This window comes from Pipistrellus kuhlii, unplaced genomic scaffold (genome assembly GCF_014108245.1).
Source record: "Pipistrellus kuhlii isolate mPipKuh1 unplaced genomic scaffold, mPipKuh1.p scaffold_m20_p_3, whole genome shotgun sequence".
Lineage (NCBI taxonomy): Eukaryota > Metazoa > Chordata > Mammalia > Chiroptera > Vespertilionidae > Pipistrellus > Pipistrellus kuhlii.
The window spans coordinates 29,265,514-29,289,695 of record NW_023425529.1 but is presented as its reverse complement, the minus strand read 5'-3'; the positions used below and the strand labels follow the sequence as shown (position 1 = coordinate 29,289,695).

Genomic DNA, 24,182 nt, shown 5'->3' with positions numbered 1-24,182 from the left:
TTATATTTTTAAGTACTATTGAAATAAGACATCTAAGACGAGAATATAATGTTAAATTGTATTGCTTTAACTTTAAAAAACTCTACATATCACATGACAAACCAAAGCGAGTTTAACTCTTGTCATCATAATCAGGCAAAATATGAACGCAACTGTGAGGATCTGGTGTATTGCATCTGTTTTGCATTTATAAGTTAGAACACTTTTTGGCAGAATGTTTTGCAATGAAGTTACTTCCTTCTTTGCTAGATTTAAATTGTTTATAGCTTTGTGCAAGACTGTGTCCACAGGACCTATCCGATGTAAGGTATAAAAACATTGGACATTTGTAGAATCTAGTTTTTCTTGTTAAGTAACTCTGAATTATAAGACATAGTAATTTACATACAAACAAGAATCTACAGGTCTTGAGGCTGGTTCCTTATTTGAGCAACTTGAGTTTTGGGTAAAAAAAAAAAAAGAAAAAAAAAAAGATGTCCATATGATTAAATAGCAAGATCTAAAGATTTTAAAATACTGTGTTCTAAGACAATGGTAAAAGAATGGAACAAACTCACATATGGTATTAGTACTTTGCTTGAAATAATGCATATATGTAAAAAAATCAATACTAAACTGTTAAACTGTATAACTTCAATTTCATAAAATATAAATGTCAGAATCTGCTATTGAAGGATGATGTACAGGCCAACTCTAATTACAAAACAGGATCAGAAAAATGAATAACCACAGAAATGGAAGGAAGTGGGAGGTCACAACTGATCCATTTAAAAAAATGAGGCTTTGAGAGTTTGACAGCATAAACACAGCTGATTTATAGAGTGGCAGACCAAGGATTTTTTTGTCTTCTATTTTAGTACTACTTTTGTTTTTTGATCTTACATTTTTAAAAAATTGAATTTATTGGAATGACATTGGTTTGCAAAACCATGCAGGCTTCAAGTGTGCAACTCAGTAAAACATGATCTGCACACTGTATTTCGTTCCCATCGCTCTAAGCAAAGTCTCTTCCCACCCCTTTTGCCCACCTTCACCTGCCCCCTACCCCCTACTACTTTTTAAATGAAGGTACAGGAAGGAGTTCAGTGATGTTTCGGGGTGGTGGGGAATTTGTGGGGAGGAGGAACAGTTTAGGTAAGAAGCCAGGTTTCTTTCACTTTCAAAATAGTTATACATTGTATGAAATTTTCATTTAGTTGCAGTTTATTTATGTTACTACTGATGGACAGTTGTATGTTTGTCGTTTTGCCACCTTGAACAATGTTGCCTCAAACACTCTTGTACATGTTTCTAGATTCATGTTTGCAAGATTTCCTTAGGTGTATATCTATATTTCCAGTAAAATTTGACTCATATATATAGTTTAAAAACCAATGGTACATTGTTAACCTAGGCATTTACAAACAATCAAAAACTCATAGTGACAGGCAACAGTGTAGTGTGGTGGTTACAAGAGGTGCAGGGGGCTGAAGGAGCAGTAAAAGGTATATTTTTTAATTCATATCTACACTCATAAAAGAATAAGAGGCAAATTGACCGTACCTTTGTGATGCCCAATCAGGAGTGAGTATGCAAATTAACCCAACAAAGATGGCGGATTAATTTGCATATGCAGGTGCCAAGCTGCTCTGGGCTGTGGGCAGTGTGGGAAGGTGAAAAGGCAGTTCCAGCTGGAGTGAAGGCTGTGCCGGCAGCCAGGGAAAGAAAGGCCCGTTCTTGCACTAATCTTCATGCATCAGGCCTCTAGTTTATATATAAAATAATTCAAAGTACCTACTGAGATCTGCTTATAGATACTTTGGATAGTCCAATAGTTGAATGACTTTTTCTTATTAAAACAAATAATTTACAGTTGTGACCTTATAAGATAATATATATAAACGATTACAGGTTTTATGATAGCTGAGTGTCAGTGTCATATTGAGGATTTTAGGCAGCTGCCTGTTGGCTTACTGGCTGATTCAGACATGAAAGCAATAAATGCAGCCCATTATAAAGGATGCTAATGTACTGGGTTGAAAGAAACTATTATACATGAGAAATTGTTATTTACAGCAGGCTGAATTGGCCCCTTTTAGGATTTGACACTTGTGATAATTTTCTGAGACATATCTGGATGTGGAATATTTCTGACCCTTTTTTCCATCTACTATTAGGCAACTGTTTATTGGCTCTAGGTATTTCTTTGGCTAGGTATGATCTACCAAAAGTGACATTATTGATTTGTTCAGTGATTCAAAGAATCATCATTCATTTAATTAAAATTATTTAGCACTAGAACTGTTTGAGGCCTAATATTTAAAGTTGGGAGTATTGTGGTGAGCAAAACACAAATGGGCTGACTCTCTTCGAACTTAATAATGTATAGTGATAGAGACAGGCATAAATGAGACATTAGGATGGAGTGTGTTAAGTTCCATTGATAGAGGTACCTAGGGTACCATGGGAGTGCAAGACAGGTATATCTGATCTATTTAAAAAAGGTTAGGGAACTGTCACAAAAATACAGTCTTATTCTTGATCCCTAGAAATCTTGATTTTTTAAAAGATCTGTACCAAAGAAGCGTTTTGTTGTTGTTGTTACTCTTATTATGATGATTATTATTTTAACTCCCCATAGGATTCAGCCAATTAGCCAGATTGGGGAAGCATTATTTTTGAGTAATTAAAATGGGCAGTAATCATGACAGGGTGTTTATTTATTTATTTATTTTTAAATAAATCTTTTAAAAAATATATTTTATTGATTTTTTACAGAGAGGAAGGGAGAGAGAGAGAGAGAGAGAGAGAGAGAGAGCGAGCGCGCACGCGCGCTCTAGAAACGTCGATGAGAGAGAAACATCGACCAGCTGCCTCTTGCACACCCCCTATCGGGGATGTGCCCGCAACCAAAGTACATGCCCCTGACCGGAATTGAACCTGGGACCTTTCAGTCCACAGACCGACACTACCACTGAGCCAAACCGGTTTCGGCATGACAGGGTGTTTAAATGCATTATCTAGAGATGCAATAGATGATTTCCAACGATTTCTACTTAGAGGCTAAAGGTTGATCTTTATGCTTATCCCTATTAAATTCTTGTTCTTAGATTATAGAAAATAACTGTCCCGATGGTGGTGGATGTGAGAGCCTGTCAATCAGTAGTACATATGAAAGATCCTGGAATCGTGGTTTAGCTATAAAAACCTAGTGAACAGCAGAGGTGGGCTTGACTGCTCCAGGGGCTACTATGAATCTTAGGGTGCATGACTGTTAACTTAGTATTGGAAAGGAGGAGGGAAGAGTCCCCTGTTCCACTTGCTTGGGGTACATCTGTATCCCAGTGGATAGTTTCTAGAATCACATTTAAAGAGGGTATTGACACTTGGGTATATGGAAAAAAAAAGTTTATATATATATATATGTATATATCTGTATTTGTAAAAAATGTTCTAAGTATTGTGATGGAAAACACAGGGTGCTATTTCACTTCAATATAAAGCACATTTCTAATAGCAGTACTGTTAGAAAGATGATAAATGAGGAGTACTCTGGCCCTGGAGGTGTTCAAGAAGAGATGTTGGGGATATTAAAGAAGTTGTGCCAGTGATCCTGTTTAACTTTTAACTTCAATGATCATGTATGTGTTTATAACAGATTCACACTCTTAGCTTTTTTTCTACCCTTCTATTCTCAGTTGCAGTCCTGAGATGCAATGGTTGTTTTTGTGAGTTTTACAGACATTTGGGTATAAAGAATAAGACAAATTCTTAGAACTGAAGTCATTCTTAATGATTAAGTTTTTATGGGGTTTAGGGGGTCATTGAGGATAGGCATAACTATTTACATAAATGCAATGTGATCTGATTTTTTACCTTTAGTTTTCCCCATTCCGTTTGATGGCTAGTCCATGCAGGTGGGACCTTCTAGTGGGAGCCTATAGTTCTGTAGGAATGGATAGGCACAAAGAATGAGTAGAATGTCTGTTACTTTTTATATAATTTTAACATGCTCTAAATAAGACTATATTATTATTATTATTATTATTATTATTATTATTATTATGTTTTGGATTCTTAACATATCTCAACTAATTAGAAAAGCTGATCTTTCCCTCACAGCATTTTTTTTAAATTAAATATTACATTTGATAGTCTCAGGACACTTTGAGCCTTTTGCATTCAGTGTTACAGACTGAAGTTGGATATTGGAGAGGCTTGGATTTGCTTTCTCTTGACCCAGTGTGACTTCCTGTTTCTAAGAAAACAGTTTTAAAGACTCTTAAAAGGAATTTTTTGCATGCTTGGCAGCTCTTGTAAAACCACACTTTAGAAAACCAGTATGAATGAAACATGTAAAAAAAATCAAAGAAATAACCATATTGCTTGACTAAATTAGCATTTCATTTTGTGGAAATTGGGTCCCGTAGACAAATCTCGTGATTTAGGAAGTATCTGCTTCTGGTAACCAGATAAACCAGGAACCAAAGTTTCCATGTGGTTAATCATCCTATTAGCTAAGGTGACATTTGATCACACATTGGGTTTTTCTCTGTTGGAGTTGATGCATACTAGGGAGTCTGGTTAATGTGTGTGTGTGTGTGTGTGTGTGTGTGTGTGTGTGTGTTTGTTTGTTTATATCAAACAGAAAATTGCAACTTGGGCATCTTCCTTCAAATGAATTCACATACTTGGAACTAATTCACTTGCGTTTTTAAAAAATCTTTTTAAAAATATATATATCGATATTTTAGTGATTTTTTACAGAGAGGAAGGGAGAGAGAGAGTTAGAAACATCGATGGGAGAGAGTCATTGATCAGCTGTCTCTTGCACACACCCTACTGGGGCTGTGCCCACAACCAAGGTACATGACCCTGACCGGAATCGAACCTGGGACCCTTCAGTCCGCAGGCTGATGCTCCATCCACTGAGCCAAACCGGATTTGGCTTCACTTGCATTTTTACAATATCCTGGGAAAGACCCAGTTATTCGCACCACTGGAGAAAATGTGGAGAAATGAACGATAGTCAGTCTTCAGTGGTTAAATCTTTCCCTTTGAGCAGGGGTGTGCTTGGCTCTCAGGGCAGGGATTCAGCTTCTCTCCTTTGGAATTGTCTGAGAAATTGTCTTCTTATCACTCTTTTAGTAGGGATGAACCATGTGTTTGTAACTACAAAGACAGTTTATTAATTGGATTCATATTTATTGAGTAACTACTATGTGTCACGCACTCTTCTAGAAGCAGGCAGGATGGGGAGGAACAAGGCAGGCAAGATCCTTGATTTTATTGCTCTATTTAACACTTATTTAAGGGCTTCCTATATAAGCCAGAAACTGTACTTGGCACTTTGTGGGAATTAAGTCATGACTGTAAACTTAGCATCGGAAGTTATTTAATCCTCCTAACAATGCTGTGAGGTCCAGAAGGAGGTCCAGTCACCTGGCTAGGAGGGGGCTGAGCCAGGTTTGCATGCAGGATGTGTGCTCATCACCACCCACTCGGTGGTCACTCTGTAAGGCTGACTTCATCATTTTACACATTCCCAATGAGAAAAACAAAACACACAGGGAAAATAAAAGGAAAATAATAACTACAGGTAATCTGATCAAAGTTAATGTATTGGTGTCTGTGTTCCATGTGTATATATAAACATACTAGAGGGCCTGTGCATGAAAATTCATGTACTGGGAGGGGTACCTCAACACTGCCTGCCCTCTCTCGCAGTCCAGGAGCCCTCAGGGGTGGGAGGCGACCTGATAATCAGGGGAAGGAGACGCCCCATCACACCTCTGCTGCTGCCTCTGCTGGGAGCACAAGCCTTGGCTGGCCCTGGTTACCGGAGCCTCAGGCGGCCCTGGGTGGCTGGGTTGCTGCCAAGGCTTGTCTGCACCTCGGCTGGCCCTGCTTGCTTGAGGCTCAGTCAGTGAGGGGTGCAGGTGGACCTGAGGCCCCTGGCGAGGCTGTAGGGATTCTGGCTACAGCTCTCAGACCAGCTGGCCCTACCCCCACTGTGGGCGCCACCATCTTGTGATGGTATGATGGTCAATTTGCATATAACATCTTTATAATATAAAATATCTTATGTTTTATTGACTTACTAGAGGCCTGGCGCATGAAATTCATGCACGGGTATGGTCCCTAGGTGATCAAGGCCATCTTCCCTGGCTGCCCTCAACTGGTCCTACCCCCACCACCACCCACCTCTGGTTCCCTGTTTGCCTTTGGGTGATTAGCTCACTGTTCCTGCCTGCTCATTGGCCCCATGCCCACCATGGTTCCCCCTCTGTGTGTGGGGCAACTGGTAGGGCAGGGGCCTTGGCCTGGCACTGCCCGCATCCCCCACCATACACCCCCAGTTCCCTGTTCACCATCAGGTGATCAGAGTCTGCCAGCCAGGGAAAGGGACTAAGAGGTGGTCAGTGTGCCTCATAGTAACTGGTCCAGCGGTCATTCTGGTCATTCCATTGTTAGGGTTAATTTACATATTACCCTTTTATTATATAGGATAGAGTCCTGGTGCACGGGTGGGGTCTGGCTGGTATGCCCTGATGGGGGCCCTGGATCAGGGGGTCCCTGCTGGGGCGAAGGGCCATGGGTAGTTTGCAGGCTGGCCTCACCATCGATTGGGGTGGGTGCCCCCACTGGGGGACAGGGCCAGCCTGGGCAAGGGGCCACGGGCAGTTTGCAGGCTGGTCACGCACGCTCCTGAATGGGGTGGGGATCCCCACAGGGAGGCAGGGCCAGTCAGGGTGAGGGACCACTGGGGGTTTGCAGGTTGGCCATGCTCCCAATTGGGGTGGGTTGGGGATTTCCTCTCGGGGGGGCGGGACCAGCCTGAGCAAGGGGCCACAATCATTCTGGTCATTCCGCGTTTTGGCCGCTGGGCTTTTTTATATAGGGTTACCACCTATTTTTCACAACATATTATAAATGTTTTGTAGGCTAATACATTTTCTAAATAGAATTTTACATAGTTCTACAATGTCCCATGGCTTGTCTATGTCATGATTTATCTAACCAGCGTCCTACCACTTACTAATGTTACTTAATTTTGAATTTCATAAGTCCTGCTATAATTAATCCCTTTAAAATCACATCGTTTTATAAATCCATGATCCTTAGAAAGCTTTTTTAATGAAGAACAGTATTAAAAATCTTTCTATATGTGTATACAGGATCCATGTGCTGTCTGTGCTCTTTGAATGTGACAATGCTAACAACATAACCATCTTTTCCTTCTAGGTTAGTGGATGACAGGTGTGTGGTGCACCCGGAGGCAGGGGACCTCGCCAATCCTCCCAAGAAGTTCAGAGGTAAGAAACAAATATATATTTTTACTATGTGACCTCAGGGAGCAGGGGTTATTTTTAACCTTAAAATAAGTAATTTAGCCAATGTGAAGCTTTCACATATAAATATTTGAAAATTCTCTCATTGTTTTCATCTTTTATGAAAGAATCGTTTTGTGTGTTTTTTTGTTTGTTTGTTTGTTTTTCTTTTTCTTACTAGACAGTAGTCTATCCATTGAAAGGAAATCTTGGAAATAAGCTGTGAGAGGCCACTTTTCAAACCAGTACATCCAGCTGAATGTATATATAGTTCGGTGACAGTTATACTATAAATGTTAGTGTTTCGTTAGCAGCTCTTTAGTTTATCTTTGTAAAATGTCCAGGAGGGTGACAGTGATGTGTTAGCTTAGCTTTCCAAATCTCACTGTGGATGGTGTGTAATAACTAACAATTGTCTTAGAACTCTTTTCTATGTATAATTTTAGAAGTAGCATGATACTATCAACTAAGGAATTAGTCATAGTAGGAGATTGATTATTATTCGACTGTTATGAAAGAAAGATTAATAGAACCTGCAAAGAATCATATGCGACTAAAACCAGTAATTACAAGCTTGCTCAAATCAATTTCATAGTTTGTGTGTACTTAGAACAAGACGTTCATTTTGAACATACTGCCAGCATCTGTCTCACATGGTGAAAAGCAGCTGTAATGAGAGATAAAAATGTGGAGAGAGAATGGAAGGAGTCCCCAGAGCCCACAGCCGAGTCAGGACATGCTACTGACCGCCCTGGGGACGGGAGATGTTAACATCTGGAAAATAGTTCCCACGTTTCACTCTCTGTGATAGGCATTTTCCACACAATTCTCATTATAAAAATACGTTTTATTCTGCCTAAACGCAGAAACTGGTGGAGAGAGTGACAAGCACAGTACATGTCTTTTGAGTTAAATTGGTCACTTTGAATGAGAGATCCACACTTCTCCCGGTGGAAAGTTAACATAAGGCAGGCTGTGGGAAATACACTGCCCATGAGAAGCACCCATAAAACTGCGCAGTAGGGACACTCCCCACTGGGGATGTTACCAAAACCCAAGTGTGTGTGCCTGACACTTCAAAAGGCCAACACGCAAAATGTCTGAGTTTGGAGTAAGACAAGGGTTATTGATTAAGAAGGCACTCACTGATAAGATGAGAGATTTAAGGGTGCCTCAAATCCATCTTGCTCACTGGACTGGGCTGACGGGTTTTTAGGGTGACGGGAGCAGGTATGCGAAGTGCTGGCGGGCATGTTTTAGCTGGCGGACGTTGGAACTTGGCCATTTATGGTAAAGGGGTACCAACACCAGATCTTCCTGAACAGTGGACCGTTGTCTTCTGAAAGGGTACTGGTGTAAAGTTCTGGTTCTGTGCTGCCTTTTGGTTCGGTGGTGGTGGTGGTGGTGGTGGTGGTGGTGGTGGTTCGGTGGTGGTGGTAATGGTGGTTCGGTGGTGGTGGTGGTGGTGGTGGTGGTAGTGGTGGTGGTGGTGATGGTGGTTCGGTGGTGGTGGTGATGGTGGTTCGGTGGTGGTGGTGGTGGTGGTGGTGGTGGTGGTAGTGCTGGTGGTGGTGGTGGTGGTGGTGGTGGTGGTGATGGTGGTTCGGTGGTGGTGGTGGTGGTGGTGGTGGTGGTGGTAGTGGTGGTGGTGGTGGTGGTGGTTCGGTGGTGGTGGTGATGGTGGTTCGGTGGTGGTGGTGGTGGTGGTGGTAGTGGTGGTGGTGGTTCGGTAGTGGTGGTTCGGTGGTGGTGGTTCGGTAGTGGTGGTGGTGGTGGTGGTGGTGGTGGTGAGACTGGTTCCCGGTGCAGCTGGAGGTCACAGCTCTCTCTTCTGCACATGATTTGGCTGCATGACATGTGGTTTTGGTCTGTTGTCTCTGAAAGACAACTTAGTGCCTCATTCATTAATCAGGACAGGATCATTTAGTGCTGATTCTGCATATAAGGAAGGACTCACAATAGAACTACTGTGAAGGAGAGTCAGCAGTGTGACAAAAATCAGATCAATCTGCCAGAGACTGCACAGCGAGTGCGTGGAAATTATTTCCAAGACAGGAGAGGGTAGAGAAGCCCCAATAGAAAAACAGACAGGTTCTAAAAAGTTTGATATTTGTTATGCTAAGTGGAATAAGCCAAACTGAGAAAGACAAATATCACAGGATCTCACTTATTTGTGGAACCTAATGAACAAAATGAATTGACCATCATAATAAGATGTGAAGCCTGGAGGCATGGAACAGACCAACATACCTCAATGTGTGGTTAGGGGGGTGAGAAGAGATAAACCAAAGAACTTACATACTCACTAGAGGCCCAGTGCATGAAATTTGTGCACGGTCCCTAGGCCTGGCCTACAATCAGGACCATCTTCCCCAGCTGCTTGCAGTCGTCCCTGCCCCCTGCTGCCACCCACCTTCAGTTCCCTGGTCACCATCGGGTGATCAGGCCTGCCAGTGGGGAAAAGGCACAGAGAGGGGGGCTGTTCCCACCTGCTCACCAGTTCCTTCCTCTTCATGGGTGGCCATCAGGTGATCGGAGCCTACCGGCTGGGGAAAGGGACCAAGGTGTCAGTGTGCCTCATAGGTCTAGCGGTTGTTTTGTTCATTCTGCTGTTAGAGTCAATTTGCATATTAACCGTTTATTATATAGGATAGAGGCCTGGTGCATGGTTTGGGGCCAGCTGGCCTGCCCTGGGGGGGGGGGCCTCGAATCGGGGTGGGGAATCCCTGCTGAAGGGCAGGGCTGGCCTGGGCAAGGGGCCACAGGCATTTTGCAGGCCTGCCAGACCCCCAATTGGGGTGTGGGTCCCCACTGGGGAGTGGGGATGGCGGGGCTGGCCAGGGTGAGGGGCCACCGGGGGTTTGTAGTCCGGCCATGATCCTACTGGGGTGGGGGTGCCCACTAGGGGTGGGACTGACCTGGGCAAGGGGCTGCAGGCAGTTTCCAGGCTGGCACACCCAGCTTTGTCAGGAAGGATGTCTGAAATGACGTCCCATCTATCCGGTCTAACTAGCATATTACCCTTTTATTAGTTTAGATATGCATAGCCCATGGACATGGGCAGTAGGGTAGTGAAGACGGGGGGGTAGGGTGGGGGGGCGGGGGGGGAAGGAGTGGGTAGGGGCTGGGAGAAAGGGGAGGAAGAGGGAAAATGGGTTATATCTCCAATACTATTAACAATAAAAAAATATATATATTAAAAATAGTTTGATCTAGCACATTATGTAAGGATGAGGAGAGAATTAGTGCTTTGGCAAAGGGAACTGAGGAACTCACCCAGGATGCAGTACAGCGAGATAGAGAAAAGGAAAATGTGGATGAGATTGGAGAGCAGACTGAGAAGGTTTGGCAGTACCTAAGCCAGTTGTAGAAGGAGAAGCAAATGGGCCTGAAGCCGTATGTCAAGGGATCCTGGTGAGAACTTCCCTAAGCTGAAGAAAAACAAGGATGCCTCAGGTGGAAGAGGCGCATGGAGGTCAGAGTGGTTAACGATAGACAGAAACGAATCCACAGAGACTGCTTTGTGAACTGTAGCTCCTTAAAGATAAAAAGCCTTGAAGGCAAACTGGGACAACAAATCTGCATTTGTAAAGGGAAAAAGCATGGGGTTCAGGTTTTGACTGTACCACTCCCCGGCTGTGTCATTGGAACTAGGTCACCTAACCGCTTTGAGCCTCAGAGGACATCCTGTCATTGGCCCGTGGGAGTGGGGGTGGGTAATAACAAGAGCAAGGCCAAACACACAAGGCTTTGTGCGGCTGGAAAGCTTTCCAGAGAATAAACATGGACGTGTTTTAAGTCACTATACAGATGGTAGTTAACTTGGAATAGGTAAGCACAAAGTATTTCCTTTAAACGTATTTGACTCTATCTTATAACTTCTTCAAGGGCAGGATTTTATTCTTCTCTTTTTGTGTTTTTCAAGCATAGAGGTTCCCCCATGTCTATCCCAAAAAATAGCTATTATATGATTTTGGATGAGAGACCCAAACTTTGCCCTGGGATCGTGTGATAAAACCTGGGTCCCAGGGGTGCCCCAACTTCACTGCCAGGAGCATGGGTAGCCTTATTTCTCTGTTAGTTAGAGGCAAGATTAATCTTTTAAAGATAAACTTTTGGGGTTTGTGGCTGCCTTTTTTCTTTTTCTCTTTCCCTGTGAATTGTTTTAAAGTACAAAGAGTATTTTAGTGTGTCTGAGACAACCCTTGGTTAAATGCTTTGTACCCAGTAGGTAATTATATACAGACTAGAGGCCCGGTGCACGAGCCCAGCCTGCACCCTCTCCAATCAGGGACCCCGTGGGGGATGTCTAACTGCTGGTCTAGGCCCACTCCCACAGGGATCAGGCTTAAATTGGGAGTCAAACATTCCTCTCCCAATCCGGGACTGCTAGTTTCTAACCGCTTGCCTGCCTGATTGCCCCTAACTGCTTCTGCCTGCCAGCCTTCACCCCCTAACTGCTCCCCTGCTGTCCTGATTAATACCTAACTGCTCCCCTGTTGCCCCAATCGCTCCCAACTGCCCTTCCCTGCTGGTCTGGTTGCCCCCAACTGCCCTCCCCTGCCAGCCTGGTTTTACCCAACTGCCTTCTCCTGCCAGACTGATGGCCCCTAGCTGCCCTCTCCTGTAGGCCTGGTTTCCCCCGCAAACTGCCCTCCCCTGAAAGCCTAGTTGCCTCCATTGACCTCCCCTGCCAGCCTGATCTCACCCCCAGTGATCCTCCTTTGCTGGCCAATTTGGTTCTAATCAGTCGGTTTCTATGCCAATCAGCGTCAAAAGCTCTGTCTCTTAGGCAGCCATTGGCTCCTCACAGTTGACCCAGATTTGATTCTGATTGGTTGGTTTCTTTGCCAGTCATCATCTCTGGGCCTGTCAATGGGGCCTTATCATAAAGGTGGGGCTGATCAGCAGCCTGAGTGGAGGCCTGGAGAGAAATGGAGGTGTGGCTGCTGACCAGGCCTGGAGCTAAAGAGAAAGGCAAGTGCTGATCATTAGTGCTGCAGAGGCTATGGATCAGACCCTGCTTCTCTCTTCAGACCTCTCTCCAGGTCTGATTCTATCTGGCAAGGGCCAAGGTTTCCTTTTAAAGCTCTGACTGTCCCCTGTGATTCTTGGAACCCATCCTGATGGAGCACCAGGGGAGGATTCCTGGAGATGGACTTGTTCAATAGCCAAGCAGGCCTTGTAGTCCCAGATGCCTCGTCCCTTCACTTGGCTCATAGTCCTTGTATTACACTGTTCTCTGCCCAGGCGTATCCCCCATTCCCTTTGACTTTAAAAGCCATTGCTTTTTCATGGACTTGCCTCCCAGAATCAGCAGCCCTGCGTTTCCACAGTCCTCTGCCAAGTTTCCAGAGCACCCTCCCTGACTTACTTTTTAGAAAACTCAAAGAAACAATAGGTATCAACAGCCCACTACACCTCACTTCCTTGGGCCTCAGCCAGACACACTGTATTGTCACATTGATTTGAAAAGGTTTTTCTTTTCAAACTGATTTTTTCAAGGGAACCAAAATTTAGAGCTTCTAGGTGATTAAAAATAGAGTGTAACTCCCCCCATTTTTTGAATGAGGAGCTAAAATTCCAAAAAAGGCTAAAAAGATTCTCCTCAATACACACAATTATACAAGGAAATGTTCTTTTGACCGTGTCACATTGCCTCACATATGAACAGAGAGGAAACTAAGTTTTAACTAATAAATAACTTCCCAAGAGTTATTAATATTATATTTAAAACTTGGCAGACAGCTATCTTTCAGTAGAAAGCACACAATCAGAATACTGTTAATAGAAGCACAGTGGCTGTCTCTGGAGTGAGTGTGAACTTCTTCCAATGATCAAATATTCTCTATTTTTAAGAGATAAACTTTGGAATAAATTTAGATGTACAGAGGAATGGTTAAGAATGTACTAAAGAGATTGCCCCTTTACCCAGTTTTCCCTAATGTCAGCATCTTACATAATCATAGTACATGAGAAATTACATGTACCACATACAAAATTACATTCATACACTGCTGTTCACTGAATTCCAGACTTTTCAGGTATCACCAGTTTTCCCACTACTGTCCTTTCCTCATTCCTGATCTCATCCTGGATCCCATGTAGCCTTTAGTCATTGTCGCCTCTTAGTCTTCTACACTCTGTGACACTTTTTAGGTCCTTCCTTGTTTTTTCATGACCTGATTTTTTGGGGAGTGCTGGCCAGGCATGTTGTAGAATGTGTCTTAGGTTGTGTCTACCTAATGTTTTCTCATAATTCGACTGGGGTTAAGGCTTTGGGAATACCACTGAGGTTAACTGTCCTTCTCTCATCCTATCAGTGTATAAAATATCAACATGATTTGTCACTGTTCATACTTTTTGATATACAATTTGACCCTCTCCTTTCATATTACATCATGGCATTTATTTTTTTTGACTTTATAGTCTTTTGATTTTTTTTTTTCTTTCCTTGTTCCTTCATACACTCTCTGTGCCCCCATTCTCTGGAGAACTCTACTATGGTGTGGATTTCCCGCAACAGTCTGTGCTTGTTGATACAAGTCTTCCTTTTAGAAGGAGAAGCTGATATAAGTCAAAGAAGAAAGCTTTGTGTGTCCTTTTACTAACCTTTGGGCGATGAAACAGAAGCAGTGGAGAACCTAGGGAGCCACCCCCCCCCTCCCCCCCGGAGGTCTGAGGGATGAGAAGACAGCCCTTCTCTCGGTTGGTCAGATATTCCCTTGGGGTTGGGCCATTTGGTTTTGGAATTTCCGACTCTGAGATTCTATTATCATTTGACATGTGACTGTTTTGTAACCCACCATGCCTACCAAGTGGCCACATCTGGTAAGCACAAGGTCATTTTGAACCAGTAAGTCAGAATGCTTCAGGAATTGTAACTAAAGTGGAGAATTTCTCTATTGTGCAGTCAAAAGCAGATAGTGAAAATAAAGGACTCAGAGGAAGATTGACAAGATCATTTATTTTATTTTATATTTTATTGATTTTTTTACAGAGAGGAGGAGAGAGGGATAGAGAGCTAGAAACGTTGATGAGAGAGAAACATCGACCAGCTGCCTCTTGCACATCCCCTACTGGGGATGTGCCCACAACCAATGTACATGCCCCTGACCAGAATCGAACCTGGGACCTTTCAGTCCGCAGACCGACGCTCTACCACTGAGCCAAACCGGTTTTGGCTGTATAATCATTTCTGAGAGGTTCTTTTTTATGTTTTCATCTCCATTTTTGTTTCCTATCTCTTTATTAAAGGTCTCACTAAGTTCACTACTCTTCTGCTAAATTCATTGAGCATCCTTAAAACATTTGATTTGAACTCTACATCTGGTAGATTGCGTGTTTCCATTTTGTTTAGCTCTTTCTCTTGAGACTTGTTCTATTCTGTTATTTGAGGCGTGTTTCTTTGTATCCTCATTTGAGCTGCCTCCTCGTGTTTGTTTCTGTGTATTAAATGGAGCTGCTGCATCTCCCTTTCCTGGTAAAGTGGCCTTATGTAGTAGGTATCCTATCAGGTTCATTGGTGCAGCCTCCCCAGTTACCAAAGTGGGGCACTCTCGGTTTCCCCTCCCTGTGGCTGCGTGTACTCTCCTGTTGTATTTGATCCTTGATCCCTATTGGCATCTCAATGGGTGGGAATTACCCCCAGGTCAGTTGGTTGCCAGGACTAGCCAAGACAGCTGTGGAGGAGCTGCTGTGCAGTGGCTGATCCCATGGAGCAGGACTTGCCTCAGCTGGGGTCTGGTGCTTGCTGAGTCTGCATCTTGAGTGTGTCACTTGTGGTGGTGGTTAGCTGTTGCTTTGGCATGGTCTGAAGTTGTCCACCAGGTGTGCTGGCTCTGGGTCTCCCAGGAGGTGCAAGCCAAGGTCAGCAGCCTGTGCCCTACTCGGGAGTCACCTGGCATGAGCTACAAAGCAATCTGAAGTTGGCTGCTACTTGAATTGGGCTTGGAAGTGCTTGGGAGAGGCCAAGTTGGGAACCAAGATCAGTTGCTGGTAGTGCCAGGCCTGGGGCCACTTAGCAAGATGCATAGGACATTCTGAGGCCAGAGATATTTTAGGAAAGTCTGAAGCATGAGCCAAGACAGGAAATTCATATAGAAAAGCCACTTGTGGGTCTGCAAGTTGGGTGGGATGAGTCTCAAGAAATTACCAGGGTGGGACAAACAATGTTAGCTGGACAGATACTTGCCTGCTGACTCTGTGGCAAAAGGACTCAGCATAGGAACAACCACCCTTGTTAGCACTTATGTCTGGGATAAAGCTGTCCCTTCAACCCTTGCTCTGATGTCAGACAATTCAGTTCTTCCTGTATGCCCTGCCAGAGTGCTTGAGCTCAGAGTCTGAATAAGCTTGTGCATGGGCCTCTTGAGAGAGCTTGGAACTCCAGCAGCCCTCCTCACTTAGCCATAGTTTCTGCTGATTTTCAGAACTTATAAGGATTTGGCTTTTGGGTACTTGAACCTTGGGCAGGAGTTGTGGTGTGGGGCTGGGACTCCTCCTTCCTCATGCAGGACCTCTTCAGCTGAGATATCCCTCCTAATTTTTAACCACCACAGTGGGTATAGGACCAGCCTGTTCATTGTCTAAGAACCTCCTACCAGTCTCCATGTGGCTTCTTCTTTATATCTTTAATTGTAGGACGTCTGCTCAGCTAGGTTTCAGGTTGTTCTGAATGATGGTGGTTCTGTAGTGTAATTTTAATTTTAATGTGGTTGTGGGAAGATGTGAACACTGCATTTATCTATCCATCATTTATCTACCAGACTCCCTATTTTAATGTAGTCTTAAATTCTACGCCTCTAAATTTAAATTTATTGTTGTCCAATATCCATTCTAACATATAACCCTATAGTGTGAATAACATAAGACAAAAAAGTCTGTGTGTGCTAAGTTAAATTTTTTTTTTAGGTTATAGCATATATTATAGTTTGCTGGTATTCAGAGAAGTTTAGAAAATTGCAATGGATTAGCAAGCCAACAATGACATGATTTATACTAAAACATCTTTAAGATGGTTCAGTGGAATGTTATTGCTGTGTTGATTTGTTGTATTTGTGGTAAGTCATTATATTAAGAACCTTTGATAGCTAACTCCCTATTAATAAACTCTTAAGTGGCAATGGAAATTGGATAATAAGTCTTCTCAGTGAGCTTTTTGAAAAGGGATGAAATAAAAACAGACTATATTACCTATTTGCTTCTCTTATTGAAGCTAATCAGGAATACTTGCATGTATTTAGTCTCTGAGGGACGTTGGTGTGGTTCTGAGTGGAAAAATAGGACTTCATACTGTGAATGTCATGAATTTCTGTTAAGGCAGCACTCATACAACTAGTTGTGTATCTGAAACATAGGATGTTTGAACTTGGATTCACAGCTTTAGATTAGGAATTTACTTCTCTCCTTTAAGAGTAAGCAGTGATGGGCAAAAAATTCACACTTGTGATGAACATGATTGAGTGGAGTGAGGACAATTCTCTGACTCCCTCACTTACTAAGCATGTATCAGGGCCAAATTTCCTGAGCTGCCGGCTCAAGTGTAAAAGTCTCCCCTCCAGTGTTGTGTGGAATGTGTGTTGTGTGTCCAAATTCTTTGTAAATACTGAGTAAATACCTTTCATCTCTGAATGTTTTAACGCAGTAGCCAAGATGACTTTTTCCGAGGATAGAAAGGCCTACATATTGAAATTTTTAACTTTGAGTGCTTACGATGACCTTCATCCATGTTACATTATTTAATTCTTAATAGTCCAATTTTACAAATGTGAAATCCACACTTTCGAGAAGTAAGTAACACACTCAAGGTCATAGGGTGAAGCAGGTTTGTCTGAAGCTGATGTCTTTCAACACTTTGCAAGATCTTGGATGCATTTAGTAGAGATTTATTGAAAATAAATATGTGCAATGCAGTGTGTGAACTAGTTACTATGGTTTAAATGCATCATAAATGAATGCTGCTCTCAAGGAATTTATAATCTAATGAGGGAGATAAGATGTATATAAATAATTATAGCACAAGGGAGAAAGTGATAAGGCTAATTAAAAAAGTATGGTGATAGTATTGTGAAAGGATGGAGATATTAATTTCCTGTTTTGAGAGATGAAGAAAGCATATCAAGATAGCATTTAACCTGTAACTTGAAAGATTTATACCTGTGGGGAAGGGTCATCTAGGCTTCTCAGGCCTAGTGTGTACCTTCTCATTAAAATAGTTCCTAGTATACGCCGAAACCAGTTTGGCTCAGTGGTAGAGCGTCGGTCTGCAGACTGAAAGGTCCCAGGTTCAATTCCGGTCAAGGGCATGTACATTGGTTGCGGGCACATCCCCAGTAGGGGGTGTGCAGGAGGCGGCTCATCGATGTTTCTCTCTCATCGATGTTTCTAGCTCTCTGTCTCTCCTTCTTCCTCTCTAAAAAATCAATAAAATATATTAAAAAAAATAGTTCCTAGCATAATAATTGGTAGACAAAGCTAAATTGCATTTCCTCTTTATACAATAATGGATGTTTGCTATTCTATTGAATATAATACTGAAACAATGTACTTTATTTATTTGAGTATAAATAAAGCCATTACCCCAATATAAAGTGGGTCTTCAGGATATCGACAAGTAAAACATTGATAACTAAATATGACCAGGACTACTCTACTATCTCTGTTGCTAATCATGAATACTTATTTAGTCTTTGTTGTATGTCAGGTAATGTTCATAAGGCTTTAGGTTTTATTCATCCATTTAATCTTTGTACAGCCCTAAATAGTTTGTATTATTAAGATATTATTATCTGTATGTATTAGATAAGGTGCTATAACAGAACTGAAACAACAATGAAAACCAATGGTTTATATAAGATAGAAGTTTCTTTCTCAGTAGTTTCTAGGTAAGTGATCCAATACCATGTTACAACTCTACCATCCTCAACACATGGCTTTCAAAGTTGCTGATGAGAGTCACAATTTTTTAAGTTAGTAGAAAGGGAGTAAGAGGAATCAAGGGCAAAAAGGAAACAAGGACATGTGGAATTGCATATATCACTCTTATTCATATTTCATAGTCACATGGTATATTGGGTTGAATGGTACTCCCTCCCCCAATAAGCCCATGCCCTAATTATCAGCCCCTGTGAATGTTATCTTATTAGAAAAAGAGTCTTTGTAAATGTAATTAAATTAAGACTCTTGAGATGAGATCATTCTGGATTACCCAAATGGGCTCCAAATCTGATGACAAGTATTTTTATAAGTGAAAGAAGTGGAAAAGACACACACATAGAAGGAAGCCATGTGAAGACAGGGACAAAGGATGGAATTGTGTTGCCATAAGCCAAGGAATACCTAGAGCCATCTGAAACTGGAGAGGCAAGAGAGGATTCTCTCCTAGAAACTTCAGAGGGAACGTGGCCCTGAGGACACTTGGACTTTGGACTTCTGGCTTCCAGAACTAGAAAAAAAATTTTTCTGTTGTTTTAAGCCACCAGATTTGTGGCCATTTGTTACGGCAGCCTCAGGAAAGTAATATGCATGCTTTATCTTGCTAAAAGGAGGCTATAGAATGTGTTAGTGCACTGGTTCTGTGCCTACCTAAAACTTGTGCATTTCTGTTACCTAAAGGAAGAAGAGAGTAGATATTAGGAGGTGGGGTAACATCCTCTGTCACATTTCAATTTTTAGATGAAGAAATTCAGGTACAGAGAAGTTAAATAACTTTCCCAAATATTGATACTTTCCTGATTTCATTGAAAAAAAGAAAAAAAAAAGAAAAGAAAAGAAGAAGAAGTCTCCCCACTATATTTTTGTGACTTTTTTCACCTCTGAGGCTAGCTGTGTGGGAAGATGAAGAAACTCTTCAATTAAATAAATAGTAGCTATTTTAAAATAAATTATTTCCCTTATCCTCTCCTATTTTGTCATGTATTAGGCATACTAAGACAAACTAAAAAGTCAAATCACTTCAGTTTTCACATCCTCTGTAGCCTAAGTAATCGCTCCAGGGGGAGGAAGAGTGGCACACACATGATTGTTATTTTAAGTGGAAGTATGTGTGAATTAAGATTCTGAGGTGAATAATAGGTGGGCCTTACTGGTTTTACTCTCTTCTGAGTATGAAATAAATTATTAAAAGTTTTATTTTGTTTATAAAAGTTTCTTTGTATCTCAGAAAATGATTAGTTAAAGCTTACTAACCATTAACCATTCAAGCCACCACTAAGATAAAAGATCGATTTGAACATTGTGTGTTCAAGTCCAAGTCAACTGCCTTTCCTTCCCAGGTGTTAATTCAGTGAGTGAGTAGTTTCAAGATCTTCTCTGATCATGTGCCCTTGTTGACATTTTGTGGTTTTCAAGGTAAATAGAGCAATTTCAGAAGAAAGCCAACATTGCTGGCAGGTGGTACTGTTTGTTTTACAAATACTTGGAAGTAGTTTGGAAAGTTTATCTTTTAAAGAGTAAGACAGGTAAAAACTTAATAGCCCTCAGAAGGAGAGATACAGCCTCAGCTGGAGATGCACCACAGACTCACCTTTGCTTGTCTTGAGCCTGGCTTGTACATTTTTAGCTGGTGGCCCCCCACAAAGAGACACTTAGACCCTGAAAATGGAAGTGCTGGATCCCCTGGAGCTCACTACTCACTAAGTCTTGGTACTTCTCTAACGTTTTGTTATGTGACTGTGGTTGGTGTGTGTAGATCTTCCACTGGATGAGTTAGCGCTGCTTAAACTTAAATTTCCAGAGGCTCTGAAGACCTGTGCAGAAATAGAAGATAAATAAGTCAGACAGAAAAAGCTCAGAACCATATGATTTCACTCAAATGTGGCATGTACTCATATGTGGTAAAACTGAAACTGATGAATTCAGGCAGTGTGGTGGTTGCCAGAGGGAGGAAGGAGGTTGTGGGAGAAGGAGGGCCTAATATGAGTTGACAGGAGAAGATGTGACTTTGGGTGCTGGCCACATGTTGCAATATACAGATTTTGTAATATAAAAACCCGCATATGAAACCTATATGTTCATGTTGACCAATGTCACCCCAATCAATTTAATAAATAAATAAATTTTCAAAAAGAAAGGAAAAGAAAGCTATGGAATAGTAAAAAAAATAAAATCTATAATAATAAAAGTGTAATATGCAAATCGACCGAATGGCCAAACAGTGGAATGACTGTTGGATGAAGCTGGGGCTGTGAGGGCCGAGGTAGCCAGGGCTTGCGAAGGCCTACTCTTGCACGAATTTCGTGCATCTGGCCTCCAGTAAAAAAAAAAATAAATAAAAGAATGGCATCCAGAGAGAGTCCTGTCTTGGAAGCATCAGGGAAGGTAGGCTAAAATGGTTTTGAAAGCAGCATTTTCTCAACCACAGAAGCTTCAGCTCTGTTTAGAAACAGGACCGGGGACTCTGCCCTTCTGGTTCTGCTTAGAGGGCCTGCCTGAAGCACCAGTGCAGCTGTATTTGTTGTAGAAAGTTTCATGTTATGCAACTTACACTCTGGTTGTATCTGCATCAGTAAATACTTTGATGTGGGTAAACATTGAAGAAAAAGAGTTAAGCAAAGTTAATTGTGTGCTTAGGTTGGGAGTTGGGTTCTGTAATGTTTTATTAAAGAAAAAAAATTCAATATCTGAAATGTCCTGTTAAAAAATAGATAGTGGGACTGTCCAGTGGACAAATGTAAAAGCAATGCAGAAGGCAACTGATGGAATATAACAAATGTTTTGATTTAGCAACAGTGGAAGTCCTTTAATTCCTGTTTCTTTCTCAGCCTTATTTTCTTTCTGTATATTTGGGCAGCATTGTTAATAAAACTAAAGGCAGGTATACCCACTAATTGGCTTATACGTAGGTTAGCCAAAAGAACAGGATAGTTCCCTACGTTCACCTAACACAGAGATGGGTAGTGCTGTTCTAGAGGTTTCTTTGGATTTGCTGCTTGTTCCTTCCTAAATAAAGCTTATTAAACAGCTTGGAATTCAAGATTTCATCATTAAATAGCTTATACCATAAAGAGCCAAGAAACACTGATTCAAAATTTTTGGGTCTTGGAAAACTGATAACTTTGAAAGCAAAGGCAAATAAGGAGCACTCACTGGACATGCCCTGTGAGTCATGCGGTCGTGGTGTATAACAAGCAAGCAAGCCGAAGACGGACTTCCTGTGGCTGCCACAGGCCAGAAAAGATGGTCAGTGCATCGTGTGAAATAAGTAGCACAAGAAGTCTTAGGACAGGGCCTCAATGTGGTTCTCTAGCTTGGGGGTCTTCAAGATCTTTTTGGCAGGGTCTGCAAGATCAAACTATTTTCATAATGATCCGAAGACATTACTTGCCTTTTCCACTTTTATTCTTTCTGAAGTCTACATGGAGTTGACCAGAGGCTACATGAAAGTGTGATGGTATCATCTCTGCTGTTTGCTAATAAAATGTTTGCTTATGTCTTACAAGAGGCCCAATGCACAAAATTCATGCAAACAGTTTGGCCTTCACAGCCCCAGTTGTCTCGGCCTTTGCGGCCCCACCCACTGGTCATTCTGGAAGGTCGTTCCAGAAGGCTGTTCTGTCCGGTCTAATTAGCATATTAACTCTTTATTATATAGGATTATGTTGTGATACAGTAAATTACAGAGAAAAATAATGCATAAAGCAGAATCTCTCTGGGGTTTGCAATACTTTTTAAGGGTATAAAGTGATCCTGAGACCAAACACTTTGAGAGATACTTGCTAGAGAAACAGTCAGATAGCAAGGATTAGGAATAAGCTTAGCTGAGCTATAGGAAAAGGCATGTGTGAAAGCAATGGATAGGCAAGGAATAGGCAAGAATGGTAGTCAGGGAGAGTAATTCGAAACCAAGAAGCCTGCAGGCAAACCAAGGAGGCAGCATAGAATGAGGAGACAGGAGAAATAGTTATTTTCTGAGTGTTTTTCAAGGACTGGCTTTGTATCTCAGACACTGTATCTACAGCAGGAAAGGCCTGTAGTGAATGTTTGTGAATGATTGGGTTGAGAAGTATAAAGATTGTAGAACCAAATATGAGATGCGATGAGAAACATATGTTGTGATAGTTGTCACAGTATTATCAATACTTATAATGGAGAAACTTAAATATGCAAACGTAGGAAAAAGTTTTATATATCATAATGTGTCCTAAGTGAGAAACTAATATTTTCAAGTAGTATTTAATGACATAAGAAAATGTGGGGGGAAAATCCTTTAAGTACAACTTTGTGTACTATTATGTTTTTCCAGTCAGCCAAAAATATGCAAAGGTTATAAGCTTTAAGAAAAGCTATGTAGAAATAGGCCTCTCACATTGAAGAAGAACTATAAATTGGTCCAGACTTCCTGCAGAGCTATTAGATGAACCAAACATATTTTACAAGGCTTTGGTTCAGGAAGGAGAATTATAAAATAACCAACAATCTAAGAATTCTTTTTTTTAAAATATATTTTATTGATTTTGTACAGAGAGGAAGGGAGAGAGATAGAGAGCTAGAAACATCGATGAGAGAGTCATCGACCAGCTGCCTCTTGCACACCCTCTACTGGGGATATGCCCGCAACCAAGGCACATGCCCTTGACCGGAATCGAACCTGGGACCCTTCAGTCCCCAAGCCGACACTCTATCCATGGAGCCAAACCGGTCTCGGCAGAATTCTTATCTTAAACTTTAAATAAGAAAGTTTCATCTCTCCCTATTCATGGACATACAAGTTCAATGATAAAGTAGCTCATAAAATGTCTTATCTGTTGAGTTAATATAGGATGGGCAAAATTCATAGCAAATGAAGGTATCTTTAATTATTTTGCTGTATGCCTTTTGGAAAATACTGGCAATTTGTTTTTGGGCTTTCATATAGAATTTTAGGGTATTACTTAAGTTTCACTTATACAAAGAAGTGTTCTAATTTTTGCCCATTAGAACTACCGTACCATCTGCCTGACAGCACATCTAGATCTAGGCCTGATAATAGTATCAGGCAAAGGCTTTGTTCTAGTGGGTCTAGGGCAGCCCAAACGTGGTTAAAGAATTTGCAGAAAGATTTTTTTTTTTAGCTGTCTTCCTCATAATAGCTAAAAAAGGAAAACAATAAAAATATTCAACGATTTAGGAATGCTTAAGTAAGCCATGAAATATCAATGGCATTAGAAAGAAATATTTGTATTTTTCCATTACTAGGGTATTATACATTTCCCTACTAGACTAAAAGCTCTAGAAAGAGAGAAAATAAAATTGTTTTGTTTACTTCTCCATCCCCTGCAAATATAGTGCTTGGCAGTTTCCTAATGACATATGGTGTTGGGCACATTTTTATATAGTTATATGCGATCTGTATATCTTCTCTGGCAAAGTATCTGCTTAGAACTTTTGCCTGGTTTTTAATTGGGTCATTTGTTTTCTTATTGTCAACTTTTAAGAGTTCTTTGTATGTCTTAGGTAGCAGTCTTTATCAAAATATGTCTTGTGAAAATATTTTTTTCTCAGTCTGTTGCCTGTCTTTTCATTCTCTTGACAGAGTCTTTTGCAGGGCAGATGTTTTTAATTTTCATGAAGTTCAGCCTTTCAGTTCTTTTTGTGTGTGTGGATTGTGCCTTTGGTATTATGTTGAAAAAGTCATCACCATACTCAAGGTCATCTAGGTTTTCTCCTATATTTTTTTCTAGGAGTTTTGGTTTTTCATTTCACATTTAGATCTATGATCCATTTTGATTAATTTTTTGTGAAGAGTGTAAGGCCTGTGTCTAGGTTTATTTTTTATTTTTTGCATGTGGATGTCCAATTGTCCCAGAACCATTTGCTGAAATGACTGTCTTTTGTCCATTGTATTGACCTTGATCCAGTGTCAAAGAACAATTGACAGTAATTATTTGGGTC

At 41.4% G+C, this 24,182-nt stretch overlaps 1 protein-coding gene across 8 annotated transcripts in view; it reads left to right on the top strand.

Annotated features, from left to right (window-relative positions):
* ITPR2 (inositol 1,4,5-trisphosphate receptor type 2) overlaps positions 1 to 24,182 on the top strand; it is a 424,574-nt gene that overhangs the window by 36,583 nt on the left and 363,809 nt on the right. For all 8 annotated transcript variants that reach the window (XM_036459157.2, XM_045587857.1, XM_045587855.1 and 5 more), the window contains exon 2: positions 7,225 to 7,295. In XM_036459157.2, the coding sequence (XP_036315050.1) occupies positions 7,225 to 7,295 (71 nt within the window). The remainder of the gene's footprint in view (positions 1 to 7,224; positions 7,296 to 24,182) is intronic.